Source organism: Aptenodytes patagonicus, chromosome 19, assembly GCF_965638725.1.
Source record: "Aptenodytes patagonicus chromosome 19, bAptPat1.pri.cur, whole genome shotgun sequence".
Classification (NCBI taxonomy): Eukaryota; Metazoa; Chordata; class Aves; order Sphenisciformes; family Spheniscidae; genus Aptenodytes; species Aptenodytes patagonicus.
This window is the reverse complement of record NC_134967.1, coordinates 8,516,134-8,530,272: the sequence shown is the minus strand read 5'-3', so window position 1 is coordinate 8,530,272 and position 14,139 is coordinate 8,516,134. Positions and strand designations below refer to the sequence as shown.

Sequence of the window (14,139 nt, the reverse complement as noted above, 5' to 3'; positions counted from 1 at the left end):
CCCCTTATGGAAATAAAGGAGAAATATCAGGAGGTATTCTTAGTCATTCCCTTCCCCTGTCTCTTCTTTTTTTTCTTAATTCCTTATATACCCATGTTTTAGAGAAGTGCCTAAGATAGAGCAAGATATCTTGGCATTCTTGGGCCTAAAAAAGACTTACTCTTTTAACCCTGACATTGAAGCATTTGGTGAAATATCAAAAAATAGTACAAATTTCAGTCATTTCATGCCGTAAGGTGCATTTTTCATTTTTATCCAGGGTTGAAATTAATAAATTAACCCCCCCAACAGATTTAGTTGTAGAGAATGGGATTTTACCTTTGATACAATAAGCAGTTCCCCCGCACCCCTCCCCGCTTTTTCTCTGCTGCTTCTTCTTCTGAATCAAAAGCCAATCGCATGTGCCTACTGGCATGTTTTTCATAACCAGACATAGGAAACAGTCTAAGAATTGACAGGACCTAGAAGCTGACTCTTCCCCGTCCTCATGATGGTCTCCTAACACCAGAACAAAGGCCATATACTGCGGAGAAAATTGAAGTGTTGATGTTCTCACCACAGTTGTTCTCTGGAAAGGGGACAGTACCTAGCACGTACAAAGCTGAGCGATTTTATTGGCCAAAAATCGCACAGTATTTAGAATATTTAGAGTTCAGCAAGTTCTTTTTCCTCGAGATTAATTTTTTTCACTTAAGTGCCAGGTTTCAGTCTAAAGCAAAGGTTTATCTGCAGTTTTATAATGCATGTATCTATACATTCTACCCACGGATGCCTGTTAGCAACTACTAGTGGCTAAGGGCATATCTGGGAAGTCCCAGAGCACTCTTCCGTTCTGTTTACCTTACGAACCCATAGATTCTTTCTTTTTCAGAATTATTCTAGCCAAACATAACTTTGAGAAATTGTGAAGTAACCTTGCATGGGAAATGTTCTCTGCGTAGGTAACACGCTCCATCTAGGGAATGGCCATGCACACCACTCTTCAGCAATTTCCGAGACTGCTCATTCCCTGCAAGAGCATTCGATGTGGTTTTGAAAACAGCAATTCATAAGCTCTTTTTCCCTGAGTGATAGAAGCTGTTATAGTAACATTATTCTCAAGCCAAAGGGAAAGGCAGAGGCCAGAGAAAATGAATGAATCAGAAGACACATGAAGAAAAACTACAAGGAAATGTCATCACATCCTCTCAGCCTAAAAGCTGAAAGAACATTAGGAAGAGATGAGTGCAAACAGGTTTTGGGATTTCTTCGCCCATTTAAAGGACTCATACTTCTTTTAGTGCCTTTTGTTAAGAAACAGGACAGACAAGAACATGCTTCTTTAATAAACTGTATCAGCTTTTAAAGTGAAATGAGGGAATTTGGGCTGTATGTTCTTTTAACTGGGAAGCGTGACAAAACCGTCACAGTTAAAAGAATGCTTAGAGTCTCCTTCCTATTTTAATATTTTTAAGACTCCAGGAAATACAATATAATTCTCCTCTCAGCAATCAAGGCCAGTTGTGTGAAGTAAATTTTCCTTGGCACTTGTAAGTATTTCTAAAAAACAAACAAAATAAACAAAGACGACCCCCACACCAAAATTTAAATATTCTATTTTGTGGGAACAGGGAGGTTGAACTGCTATGAATCACTGACACTATAAAGCATGTTTAAAAACAGCAGAGTTTTCCACTGGCACAAATGTGAAGCCAAGAATGCCTGCTGCATCCTTAGCTGCTGGCTCTTATTTTTTCCAGTTATTTGTCTTTCATGGGACAGCTTCTATCTTCACCCTAAAGTATTAAATGAAAGCACTTATTTTTCATATGTGAAGAAGCAGCCTGCCTCTTACACTTATGCGTAAGAGAAGTCTCTTGTGTTTCAGCAAATGATCTCTCTTAAAATATAAATTAAAACAAAGGAACTAATAAATATATTTGGTTAATGGTATTTACCCTGTGAAGCAAACGGAGCTAAAAGCATATCTGACTGCTTCCAAATTCCCTAGAATTCAGTTGCTAAATTTCCCTCCAGGATGTGATTCCCATTCTTCTCTCAATTAGCAAAATAAACAGTGCTATGATAAATATCATTATTTACTCAACAAAGTGATCAAAATCATTACGCGATTTTTTTTCCCCCCCCAGGTCCCAGAGGCAATAAAGTGAAAACACGCTGTGATTTATTTGGGGTACTCTGAATGGTACGTTCTGTGTCAGCAGGCAAGGAAGTAATAGGATCAGGAGAGCAGAGCAGAAATGCAATCACGTCACACTAAATAATCACAAGGCTTTTAGTTTGGGTGGTGTCTTTTAGGGAAAAAAAGGTAGATAAACATGATCAGCACAGTAGTGTCAGGGAATGAGGCACAGAGGGAAAACACACGGCACACCATCCTACACAAGCACTTACTGAATCATCTCTATGAGAGGATGGGGGCCAGAAGACCGACACATCTCATTTATTTTTATGAAACGAGCATGAATCACTCACTGCCATCCCATGTTAAAAAAGCCCTTGAATAATAGGTGTGGTTTAATTTAAAGATTATTTTAAAAAACATATTCCACAAAGCAAATGTTGGAGGAAAAACTTATAAAGAAACAAGATAGGAAAGACTCGCTGCAGATAAAGTAGGACATGTATTCACCCAGTCTTCACCCAGTCCCTCCTGTCTGGCTAAAAGGAAAAACATCTATAATAAAAAAAATTACATATCTTTTTTTCAAGATATGGCAAGTAAGACACAGCATTCTGTATTCCCTATGATGTTTTAGGCTATTAGGGGAAATAATGAGCAAAGCTGAAAGTTTCAGCAAATAGCATTCTTCTTTTACCACCTGGAGCTAGATGTTTTACATCAGAGCCAGGTCTGGATCAAACAGTTTAGATGAAAAAAGAGCTGGTCCCTACCTCCAAACAGGAGGCCGTGTTTCTTGAGGGCTTCGAAGAAATACAGTTAACTGTTTTGTGTCATTTTAATTTTCAAAATCTGGTCTTATTGAAGTTTGAAAAAAAAAAGCTATTTCTGCAGTGTTAATGCCTTGGATGGAAGAGAGATCCATTTTCAAATCAAAGCCCTTGATAGCACATTTTCCAGCCCCCCAAAATAGATTTTTTTAATTACTGGAATCAGAAGAAACAGATCTTAATTGTAAAGTACAAACTGAAGCATTTTTAGATTTGTATTGTATTTTAATATGCTGAATAGGCACACTTAAGCTTTAACTAAAAAAATCCACAGAACTGCAATAAAAACATGCCTTCCTACACACCTACACATAGTCTACTTCAACATCCTCCAGCACCGTTTCATCCTTTATGCTATCTACAGCAGATTGGGGCCCATTACAGATGGGCACAAGTCCAAACATATTAAGAAACTTGCATACTGACCACGTTCAGAAGCCAGACACGCGTTTTCATGCACAAAGATGCGTTCTATACAACAACATAAACAACAGTTTCTAGCAAAACTGAGATGTTGCTAGTGAATGCCCACTTCAAAATGTGATGTAAAGCATTCTGAGATATTACCGATTCTAGAGGCACTCTTAGTTTAGTCAAAGTCTGACAACAAATTTCCTGTCATGAAGGGCAAGAACTTTTTGTGCAAAAGGCAGAAACACTATTAAAATTAAGGAACTGATGACTACTAAAAACAAACAAAAAAAAGACCAGGTTTTCAGGATTTGGGGGGGGGGGATGTCCACAGAAGTGGCATTATCCAGAGTATAAACTATAGGAAATGAACTGAGAAATATGAACACAGAAGAAGGCTGGGTGTGAAGAACAGACATCTTTCCTGAAGTAAACACACTAATATAACTAACAGAATAGGCAATTCAAGTATAACAGCAATATCTCAATTAGCCAGCAATAAGGAGTTATGTCCTACAACAGCATTCAACTTTCAAGTCACTGCAAGTCAAAACTACAACTTACAGAGAAGTATTGTCAAAAAATAATGTCAAACTGCATAAGGAACACTTCTCATGGTGCACTACAAAAACTAGATTTGTTAGTTCCATCACTATTGTAAGAAACAACATACAGTGGCAAAAGTCTGGTCAACAAGTTATAGGGTGACAAAAAACTCCTCCCCTTTTCTTTTTTTCTCTTGCTGCCAATTGTCTGCCTACTCAATGTCATTAACAGAGGGTGGAAACATATCCCAAGTTACAGTTTTCTAGCACAAGTGACATCATGTAAAGCAGCCTAGGAAATCTCTTTAAGGCTTTTCCAACCTTACACTCAAAGGAAACAGCTCAGAAACCAGCATGCAGGCAGAGATAGTATTTATTACATGAATTCCTGTTTAGCACGTGACGGTATTTGTGTATGTTGTTCCCAAGTGAAATTATGAAGGTACTGAGTGACTAAAACCAGATTTCTGAACTTTCTTTAAACATACTGGGAAATGGAAAACTTCAAGAGGTATCTGCAAGTACAAGCAAGGTCAAAAGAGATAGTGTCAGGGTGGGTCTAAGACAGTGTTTGAGGACATCTGATGGAGGACAAATAGTCCTTCCCTTCAGGTATGAAACGTACCTGCCAAATCAGAGAACAAAAGAATGCCGCTGAAATGTGAGAAGCACCACAGAGAAAGAAAGTTTGTTCAATTACACTACAAAAATAAATAGTATCGCAAAGTCAACCTAGACTGAAGTTAATAGATACGGCTTATATCAGGCCTGGCATTCAGTGCAGAATGGATATAGGGAACATTTCTTAAAAATGTGAATGTAAATACAAACTTTTATCAGAAATATAAAACACAAGGACAAAGTTTTGCCAAGGTCATAGAAAAAAAGATTTGCATTACTCAAATTTGGTCTGACTTCTAGCAGCCAAGGAGGATAGCACTTTGTTCCAAAAAAATCAGTCTTAAAAAAAACCAAAACAAAACAAAAAAAAAAAACCAAAACAAATGCCACCTGTAAATACTAGGTTCAGAAAAAGATAATTCATCTTTCTGTAGGAGCCACTTCCACACTGCAGCCTGCAAATAATCAATACTGCATATTCCTAGAGGAAAATTGTGCTTTGTTTCAGAGAGACCTTAATGTGATGGGTACATTAGGTAATTGCAAGCTGCCTCATACCTGTAGCCTCCCTGAAACAGACAAGTATTTCCAGTATACTAACAGGGATTTTTTTTTCAAAAAAAACCATGTTTTGAAGCTAATACAGTACTACAAATCAAATATTCTGTAATGATATTCACAAGAAAAGCACCTAACACAAAGATGAACTTCTGAGGAATGCCATCGGCAGGGGGGAGAGGGAATTAAAACTCTCAGCTGAATTTCCCTTCATTCCCTGCATTAGGAGAGAGAGAAAAGGAAACTCTCGACTTGTTCAACCAAACTCTGATTTTAGCTCTTCAGACATTTCCTACTGCAGAATGACAAAACATGACTGAGTTGTGTTTTTTACTTTTTCCTGCACTTTCGACACATTAAAAAAGTAAACAAAAACATCTGGACATACAGAATCTAAGTGTTCGCTGATTTTTCAGACTTCACAATCAAGAGTGTAAATATAATCAGACACAATTTAAAATATTAATCTTAAGTTTATAATAAGATTATATAATCTTATATAATCTTTAATATTAAGGCTTAAGTTTGGCCTTTTTGACCTCGTTTTCTAAGAAAACAGGGCTTCTGTGACTGCACCGTTGGCTTGCCCACGTGGTAAGTCTTACCGTTTTATCCCTTAGTTGCTTCCCACCTCCGCACTCCCAATAGTTTTTACACCACGGCTTCGTGTCAGTTAGTGGCCGATGGAGAAAACAGGCCAAGCTACTGCTTCACCCAGGGGAAAAGGGAGCTAAAATTCAGCTTCCACGTATTTTGAGGGACAGGGCTAGCCTATCAAACAGCATGCGAGTCCTAGCCAGCCAAACCTCTCTGAACCAGCTGCCCCAGATGCAGCCTCTTCCTCTAGACAAAAGACAGCAGATCCGATGCGCAGCAGGGGTACTGTAGTGTAGGGGTGGACATTAGGGCTACAATAGAGAAGCCACTATATATTATATAATGGACACTGGCTGCACTGGGCTAGGACTGTGGACACAGAGCATAAATCCTAGGCTACATTTCACTGTTCACAGAATCTACTATAATTTATGGTAATTCTTAGGGGTATGGGTATTTTCAAATCAAGAATATAGGAGCAGACGAGACTAAGATGGTTTCTGGGACAATCCCAGAAAAGCAGGGAGAAAGATAAGAGTTCTGGGATAGCGGTGTTTTTCCTATTGAAGATTGTTTTTTGTTTAGCTCTTAGAGGAAAAATGACTTTCACATATCTTTATCTTTGCTGCAGAACAAGAACTCAAGAACATCTAGGGTGTTAATGGGTACATGCTATTTTTCTATGACCAGTTAATAATGCCTGCACAGTTAACATGGACTGGAAGTCAAAGGTAACACACCCAACTACAAAACATGATGCGACTAATCATATTTCTTCCATTGTGACAAGTTCTGAACACAATTTGAAAATGGCAAGCACTTTAAGAAGTGACCCAACATCATTTAAAACCAACCTTCTAAAATGGTGCTAGAGCAGCATTTGTAGCCCAAGAAGCTATCTTAAAAAGGATTTCTGCTGCTTTTTAAATACTGCATGTAATCGGGGATGCAAAATAACGCAGGGACATATGGCATTAGCAAAGTCACTACTTCTGTCCCCAGGCCAGTCAGGACTCAGTCTAGCTTTATGAACAGTTTGCACAGAAGACAAATGAATGTGATTATCACATTCAACACGCTTACCTCCCATCCAAAGTTTGTTTCCTTTAATGTGCTCCTTTGTACTGCCATATAGGGTCCAAATCTTTCCCCAACTTCAATCTTCTTTTTGGCCCAAACCCCTAGCCCTGCCCCTGGAATCGAAGATTCTCTGAGTTCAAAATCTGGTGGGATTGGAATGTCATCAGGAATGTAGACGGGAGCTTCATAAGGTGAGCCCTCCTTGGGAGTGAAGTCCTCACTGGTGGGAAAGGGTGATGGAGGTCCGACAGGAATGGGGGACATAATACTGTCCTCTGTTTCCTCCTCTGCACTTTCGCCAGCAAGGAGATCAGGGTCGGTCTCGTACATATTATTTACAATCTCGCTGTCACCTAAAAGGGGAAACAGCAGAACAAAACACACTGAAATACTCACGTGAACATTAGTTAATCTCTTCTTTGGACAAAGTTTCATAAAGCCTAGTTCGCATGCTTTAAGGATAGAAGTAGTGGCAGAAAAAGAGATAATCCTCACCTACAGAACTCAGGTAGAACTGAGGTAAGAATATTCATACTGGTTGCACAATATTCAGTGCTATTGAAGGATGAGATGGAAGCTAATTGCAGGCCTGTCATGTTATACTGGACCAGGGTTACTGTAGCAGCTGTCTTTCAATAACGGAAAGAGGGAAGAAAACACAGAAGAGGTGTTCGTGGATCCCTGTAACCATTTATTGTTCTAACTGGCTCCGTATATTTTGAAGAGGAAATAAAAGAGAAATTAAGGTAAAATCTGACTTAAGTTTGGCAAGAACTGTTTGCCTAGTATTTGGGTTTCTTGGGTTCAATGCATCACACAACAGAAGCCATGGCTGATGTGACCTTCCAGCTACATCTCAGCAACGTACCTTTTCAGGTGTAACAAAAGCATCACTAGTTTGTAACGCTACTTGAAGACTAACGTGTCCTACATGCTTAAACAGTCAGCATTTTAAGCTACACTCTCAACCACAGCACAGATACTGTTTCGCTGAACTCCACAGGACAGGGATCTGGTTTGCAATAGTGCTACAACAGTCAAAGAGAAAGCTAGGGAAAAGCTGTACACTTTCGTCTGTTCCACGCAACATCTCATAAACTAGACAGAAACAGATTAACCCAAGCACTTAAAAACACAGGCCTAAAATGTTTATTTAATTTCACACTATTCAGGCTGTAAGAATTTCAGAGGCGAGACACTATTTCTTTTTCCCTTTTTTAAAATAATGATTTGTGTGGTCTTTCCACAAAAACATCAGCAGAATTGCAGCTATTTTTCCTATGCCTCCACTTCTTCAGTTGTACAAGGTAGTAAGGGGAAAAAAAAAAACAACATAAGAAGATTTGAACGGAATGTATATAGAATAAAGGCACAATTTTAAGTAGGAGGAGTTAACATTACTAGCCAGAATTGATAACTGCATCCAGTTAGAAATACCATGTCAAATCTTTCATGCTTAGCATCTTCAGTATAATTACAGCACTGTTCAGCTCAGTGCCTACAAAAGACTGGGAATCAAATTAGTCCAGAGGATAGGAAGGGAGCGTGTGTGTGTGTGTTTGGGGAAAACAAACAAACCCCCCCCCCCCCCAAAGTAAATACCCTTAATCCTGCAAGGATTTTTAAGCTTCATTTTCCAGCAACAAATTATTACACTTCAGAGAATTACAAGTCAATTCCATTATTAAAGCTGTAACAACATGCATCCATTTTCTGGTTTGATATTGGCTTCTACAAGCTAAAAATATTCTTCAAACATCCCTTCCTCTTCCATCACTTGCCAAAACCAAATAATCTGAGACGTGTTTACCTGAATGCACTGAAAGAAAACTAAATAAGAAAAAAGTCTGTGAGCACAGGAGTTGACTAAGAAGTTTTCAGAAAAATACTTTTAACTGGAAAACGATAGTCTACTGAATCCAAAATGTTTCATTCAGACACGCATTTCAGTGATTTCATGGCAGAATTCTGCTTGCTGTGTGCAGTTCTGCTAAGAAACTGCCACATTTCCTCCAATTTCATTTATGGATCGACCGAAGAGGCCAATCTTCCAAGGTAGCCTTGCCGTAAGGGCTCTTAGGGCTTCCTCCAGCTATTCCCTGCTGTACAGATGGGATTCTGCAAGTCCCCCGGACCTGTAGTTCTAACAGCGACTCGGCCACATTTCCATATCAGGAGCCTGGACAACACAGCTGCAGCTCCACTTTGACTCTTCCCTCTCCGTCACAGGGCCAGTAAATGCGGAGGATCATAGCTGATCCTCCTGGATCATAGCTGACATCCTGGATGCCAGATCTCAGAACCCAAGAAAACATTTCATTTTTCTATTTTCAGAACCAAACACTCCAATCATTTCAAAATTAACTGTCCCCTTTCCTCCTTCACTTTCCTGACCATACAAAATTTTGAAATTTAAGTCTTTTGATTACAAAATTAATGATTTTTTTAAAATTTATTACTATTTTTTACAAAATTCCCCAAAGACAGAAAACTCTGGTTTTTGACCAACTTTCCCTTGGACTTGTATGCAGTGAAATTCCCACAGTCAAACCTCATTCTGATGAACTTGTGTTTGGAATATGTTTATTCTTATGAAATGCAGTTGTTGTTGTTGTGATACTAGTGCTGAAAGCTCCTATTCACTCTGATTAACCATCCCTGCTTAGAAGAGAGCTCCCCTTCTTCAAAGAATTTACAAAGAGAAGGAAGGGGAAATGGCTTATAGAGTCTTACAGATGAGACACATAGCCACAGAGAGAAGAAACAGGTTGCTAACAGAGCTGCGAAATGAACCCCGGGTCTTAGCCGATCACCTTCGTGAGGAAAGCATCCTCCTCCTCACTCCAAAGGTAGAACAGAAAGGAAAGGGACTTCAGTCTGCAAGATTGCCATTACAGTTCCTGTCTGAAGAAAGTACCTTCACCAGAACTTCTAACCTCACAAACACCTATATTAACCATGACTGGAGGCGATTTTTTTGTCCGGTAAGTGGACAAACCCAGAGCAGGGTAATTTGTAGAAGCATCACCACAGCTTGCAATCCAAACACAGGCCTACAGTCACTGCTAACCAGGTTTCAGTTATGACAGAAGTGTTTCCAATCACTCCTAGTTTGCCGGAAAGTCAAGAACTCGAGTTCTTTTTAAGAGTCAAAAAATACGCTACACAATAGCACATCATTTACATTTATGAAATCTTGAAATTATTTGGGGTTTTTTAAGGTTTGATGTTATAGGTTTATAATTGTAGCGATCATTCCGAAACATTCTTTGGGCAGCCAAAAGAAGCAATTCAGAGGTGAACAGAAAAAAATATGCAAGCTGCTGTCTTAAACAAAAACAAAACCCACATCGCTAGTTTCTCTTACCCACTGCAGCATCTGCATTCTGACTATAAAACCTTGATGATTGTGATTTCCTGAGCCAAGCCGGTCTGCTGCGCTGGAGAGCTCCTACACAGCGATGCAGAGATGTATCGTAAACAAACCAACAGATTTGCAAATAGATACGTCATTGATAAATTTTAAGGACAGAAAAGAGGATTTGTGCTAATTCCCTATGACCTCCTGCCTTACTTAGACCACAGGACTCCTCTGAATTATTTCCATCTTCAAGATCAGAAGGTGGTACAGAGCTTACCTTTTAGGCTGAAAACCCCCTACTTTAAGATTTTCCAGCAATGGCCAACAAGCCTTGGTACACTGCTCCACATTTATACTGCACTACTACACCTCTGCCTCGTAGTGATTACTGTTAAGGGAGAAGGGCTTGTACAGCCCTCTCCCCACACAGAAAGCACACAGTTCGACAGCAAGTGCTAATGGGGGAATTATAAGCCCCTTTGTCTCCTCTCTCCCTGGCAAGCCGTCTGCCTCCTTTTTACCTTCTGCATTCAACATCCCTCCCTTTTCAATTTTTGAGGATGTCACCTCTTAACCTCTTGAATGAGCTACATAGGATAGAATATCTTTCACTGAAATGTGTGTTTTCAACCCTTTCAAGACTCCTGACTGAACCATCTGTGGTTTTTCAACAACTTTTTTGAACTATCTATATTAGAACTGGCTAGAGGATTCCAGGATCATCCGAGTGAGTGCTAAATCCAGAGAGAAATTTTCCAAAGGAACTCCACTGAAGACAACAGACTTAATCTCTGGGAAGCATTTACCTCTTCAGATTGCTAGTGCTAAACAGGGCCTTTTACAGATTTTACGATCTTTATCATACAAAGTATAATACTTTAATATCATACACTGTACTTAAGTGAACAGTTATTCAGGCATCATAAACCATTTAAACATAGTTATCAGAACTGTGCTCTTATATCTCACATTTCCTATATCTGAAAAATTATATATATATATTTAGATCCAACTTCCCAGTGCACAAAAGCCATTAATGAAATTTCCCTCTAACTAAAAAAGAGCATTTTCACTCTAATGGTTTGAGATTAAGAAGAAAGTAAGTTTCAGAAATCTTCTCTGAAAGCTACTAGGAAATAAAAAAGTAATTACTATGTATCTTCAAAGTTTGTGCCGCATTAATTGGAGTGCTTGTTAGCATATTAGAATACTCTATTTGAATTAAATGTGATGAACTGATATTCATATGCCTCATATCGAACTGAAGCAGAATCGATGTTACTTCCAAGTACAGGGGGTTTAACTGGCAAGAAAACTGTAGTACCCACAGAAAGCTGGGTAAAACGTTAAAAGTAATATTCCAAAATACCAGTCAGTAAGAGAATTAAGATTCATTGTGTAAAGCAAAAACGGTTCGCATGAAATTGCATTTACTGAAAGTTAGTTGCAGCCACACCATAATAAATCCATAGTTATTAGTCCCAAATTAATCTGAATTAGCAAAAATACAAGTATTCCCATTAGCTAGTGCATCAGCTTTGTAGCATACAATTTCAGCCATTAATTGAAACTCGGCATGGATTATTATTTCCTTCCAATGCCGTAGTTCACAGAGCAAAAAGGGATGTTTGTTAGTACCCAACTTTTTCAACACTAAACAAAAGATACCCTATCTGTTGAAAGGGAAAGCATCTCAAGGAACTGCAAACAGTGCTTACTTATGCACCAGAATATTATTCTAACAGGGAAGTCTCAGAGCAGAACCTTTAAAAGAGGGACACTGAAATGCAGAATCAGACTTAATAGAGGGAACGATGCAAAAGAAGTGGCAAGCAACAGAGATGGATGAATAAAGTGACTTGGAAAAAGGCAAGCTTTGAGCAGGTGACCAACACTGACCAAAAAATCAGCTGAGTGTTCCAGTTCTGATTCTGGAAATTCTACCTGACAGGAATAAAACTGTTATAGAGATGGTCTAATTTATTAATTTAATGTTAAACAATTTTCACCAATCAGAAAATTACTCATCGACTGAACAACTGCTCCAGATGAAGAAAACGAGCAATACTCAAAGTAATTCTCAACCACTCCCATCAGACAAGTGGTGATGATCTAGAAGCATCTTTCAGTAGGCCCCAGCATTTCATAACGTGTACTCTTACTATGAAGAGTCAACAGAGCTATGGTAGGTAAAGAAAGATTCAGGGTAAATAAACCGAGAACCACGCCTTATATATATACAGAATACAGTTATATACAGAAGTATATAGCATTCAAGGGCAATTCTCTGGATGTGGCCTGTCTCACCCTATAGAGGCGTAAAGGCATCCCTGCTGACCAGGTTCTACAAGAACACACCTATGATGATGCCAAACATCAGTATGAACATGAAATAAGCTTGAGAAGCAAGTTACACAACCAGTTCTGAACATGCCGGGGGGGGGGGCAGGGGGCGGCGGAAGCAAGTCCCAGGAAGCCTGAAATACATAAGAGATAGGAAGCTTAAGAGTGAAAACCGTAGACTCAGAGGGTAATAATGTTTGGGGATTTTTCCAAGAGGGGTCAATTGCTAAGCTACAATATCCATATGTAACGAAAACGGAGCTTTTTTTCATCCAAAAAGGAAAAAAGGGGGGGGAGGGAAACAAATGAAGGGGAAAAGAAAAACACATTTGTCATACAATACAAGTACTTGAAGTATTTTGGGAACAGATTTGCCATCTCTCAATTAAACATGAGGCAGCATGACTGTGCTTTCATTGCACAGTAGTTTCCACTATGATAACAAGTCCAACAACTGCCTCATTGTGGACCATGCAGAAATGAGAGGGACTCCCACAGTGCATATTAATGACTGACCTCTGATGTAATCGGGGGGGAAACAGCACCCAACAAAAATTACACTTTTCACTGCAGCATGGAAGACAGTTCTTGCTGCCAAATAGAAACCATCGGGGAAGAATAGCTGAAAAAGCAAGGCTCGACTTAAGGTATACATACTACATCTCTTCTATATCCTCAGAATACACCTTCTGTCTGAAAGACGTCTTCTCTATTTTTTTTTTTTTTTATGCCTAATAAAGATTTTCCTGAGTTCATGCCTAAGAAACCTGGTGGCAGACTTTACTAAAGAAGAGGATTTTGATTCCTTTGCCAACATTTTTTTGCTCCAGCTTTTGAGAAATACAGAGAACTGCCTGCTACAGCTTACAAATGTTTCCTCTGCTAAAAAGTGCAACCCTCCTTACTCAAACATGTCGCCAGAAACAAGCTTTCATAAGTATGATATACTCCATAATCCTGAAAATACTTGTGGTTGCTGTAAATGTTTTCTCTCCTAGTATTAGCAAGTCAAATTATTTTCTACTCTATGATTAGCCTCTTTTGCACTTAAGAAACAGGAATTCCAACTGAGTTGAAAAGCAAAACTAGGTTTATTGGAGCACAACCTGTGAAAATTTTCAAATGATACAAGTGAAGTATAAAGACACCGCTACTGAACACTGCTCATTCAATTTCTTCTATGGGACAATCAGGCCAGTTCTGGTTAAATTTTAATTTACTCTGAAGTTGAACCCACATCTGACTGACCTCAGATTTCAAGAGAAATCGTAAAACACAGGTAACCTTTTCCATCTGCCTTTTCAGTTGCTAAAATCAGTTATCAGGGACTGGCAACAGGCATGAAATGACAATGAAACAGCACATTTTCAGGTCACGATAGTTCCGATACAAGAGATACCACATGGCAGCCGTGTGAGCAGAATCACCAGATAGGTATATGTATGCACGTTGGGTTTGTCACAATTAAATATTTAGATCAATAGCTTTTACATAGTATTTATTAACAGCCAGGGCTATCAGAGAAAATCAGAGCCATTCCTGTTCCTGTCGCTCCTGTTGTGCACTGCCAAGCAAAGCCGTTCGGACAGAATGGGTGCCCGGCCCGTATCTGCCCAGGATCCGCAGGAGGCAGCGGGTGTCTGCACAGCACAGCTCCATGTCTACCCTTCC

General features: G+C 39.2%; 1 protein-coding gene across 2 annotated transcripts in view; it reads right to left on the bottom strand.

The window, feature by feature from the left end:
* Positions 1-14,139, bottom strand: part of PRDM16 (PR/SET domain 16) — a 350,912-nt gene that overhangs the window by 214,457 nt on the left and 122,316 nt on the right. For both annotated transcript variants that reach the window (XM_076356413.1, XM_076356412.1), the window contains exon 2: positions 6,768-7,117. In XM_076356413.1, coding sequence (XP_076212528.1) covers positions 6,768-7,117 — 350 coding nt within the window. The remainder of the gene's footprint in view (positions 1-6,767; positions 7,118-14,139) is intronic.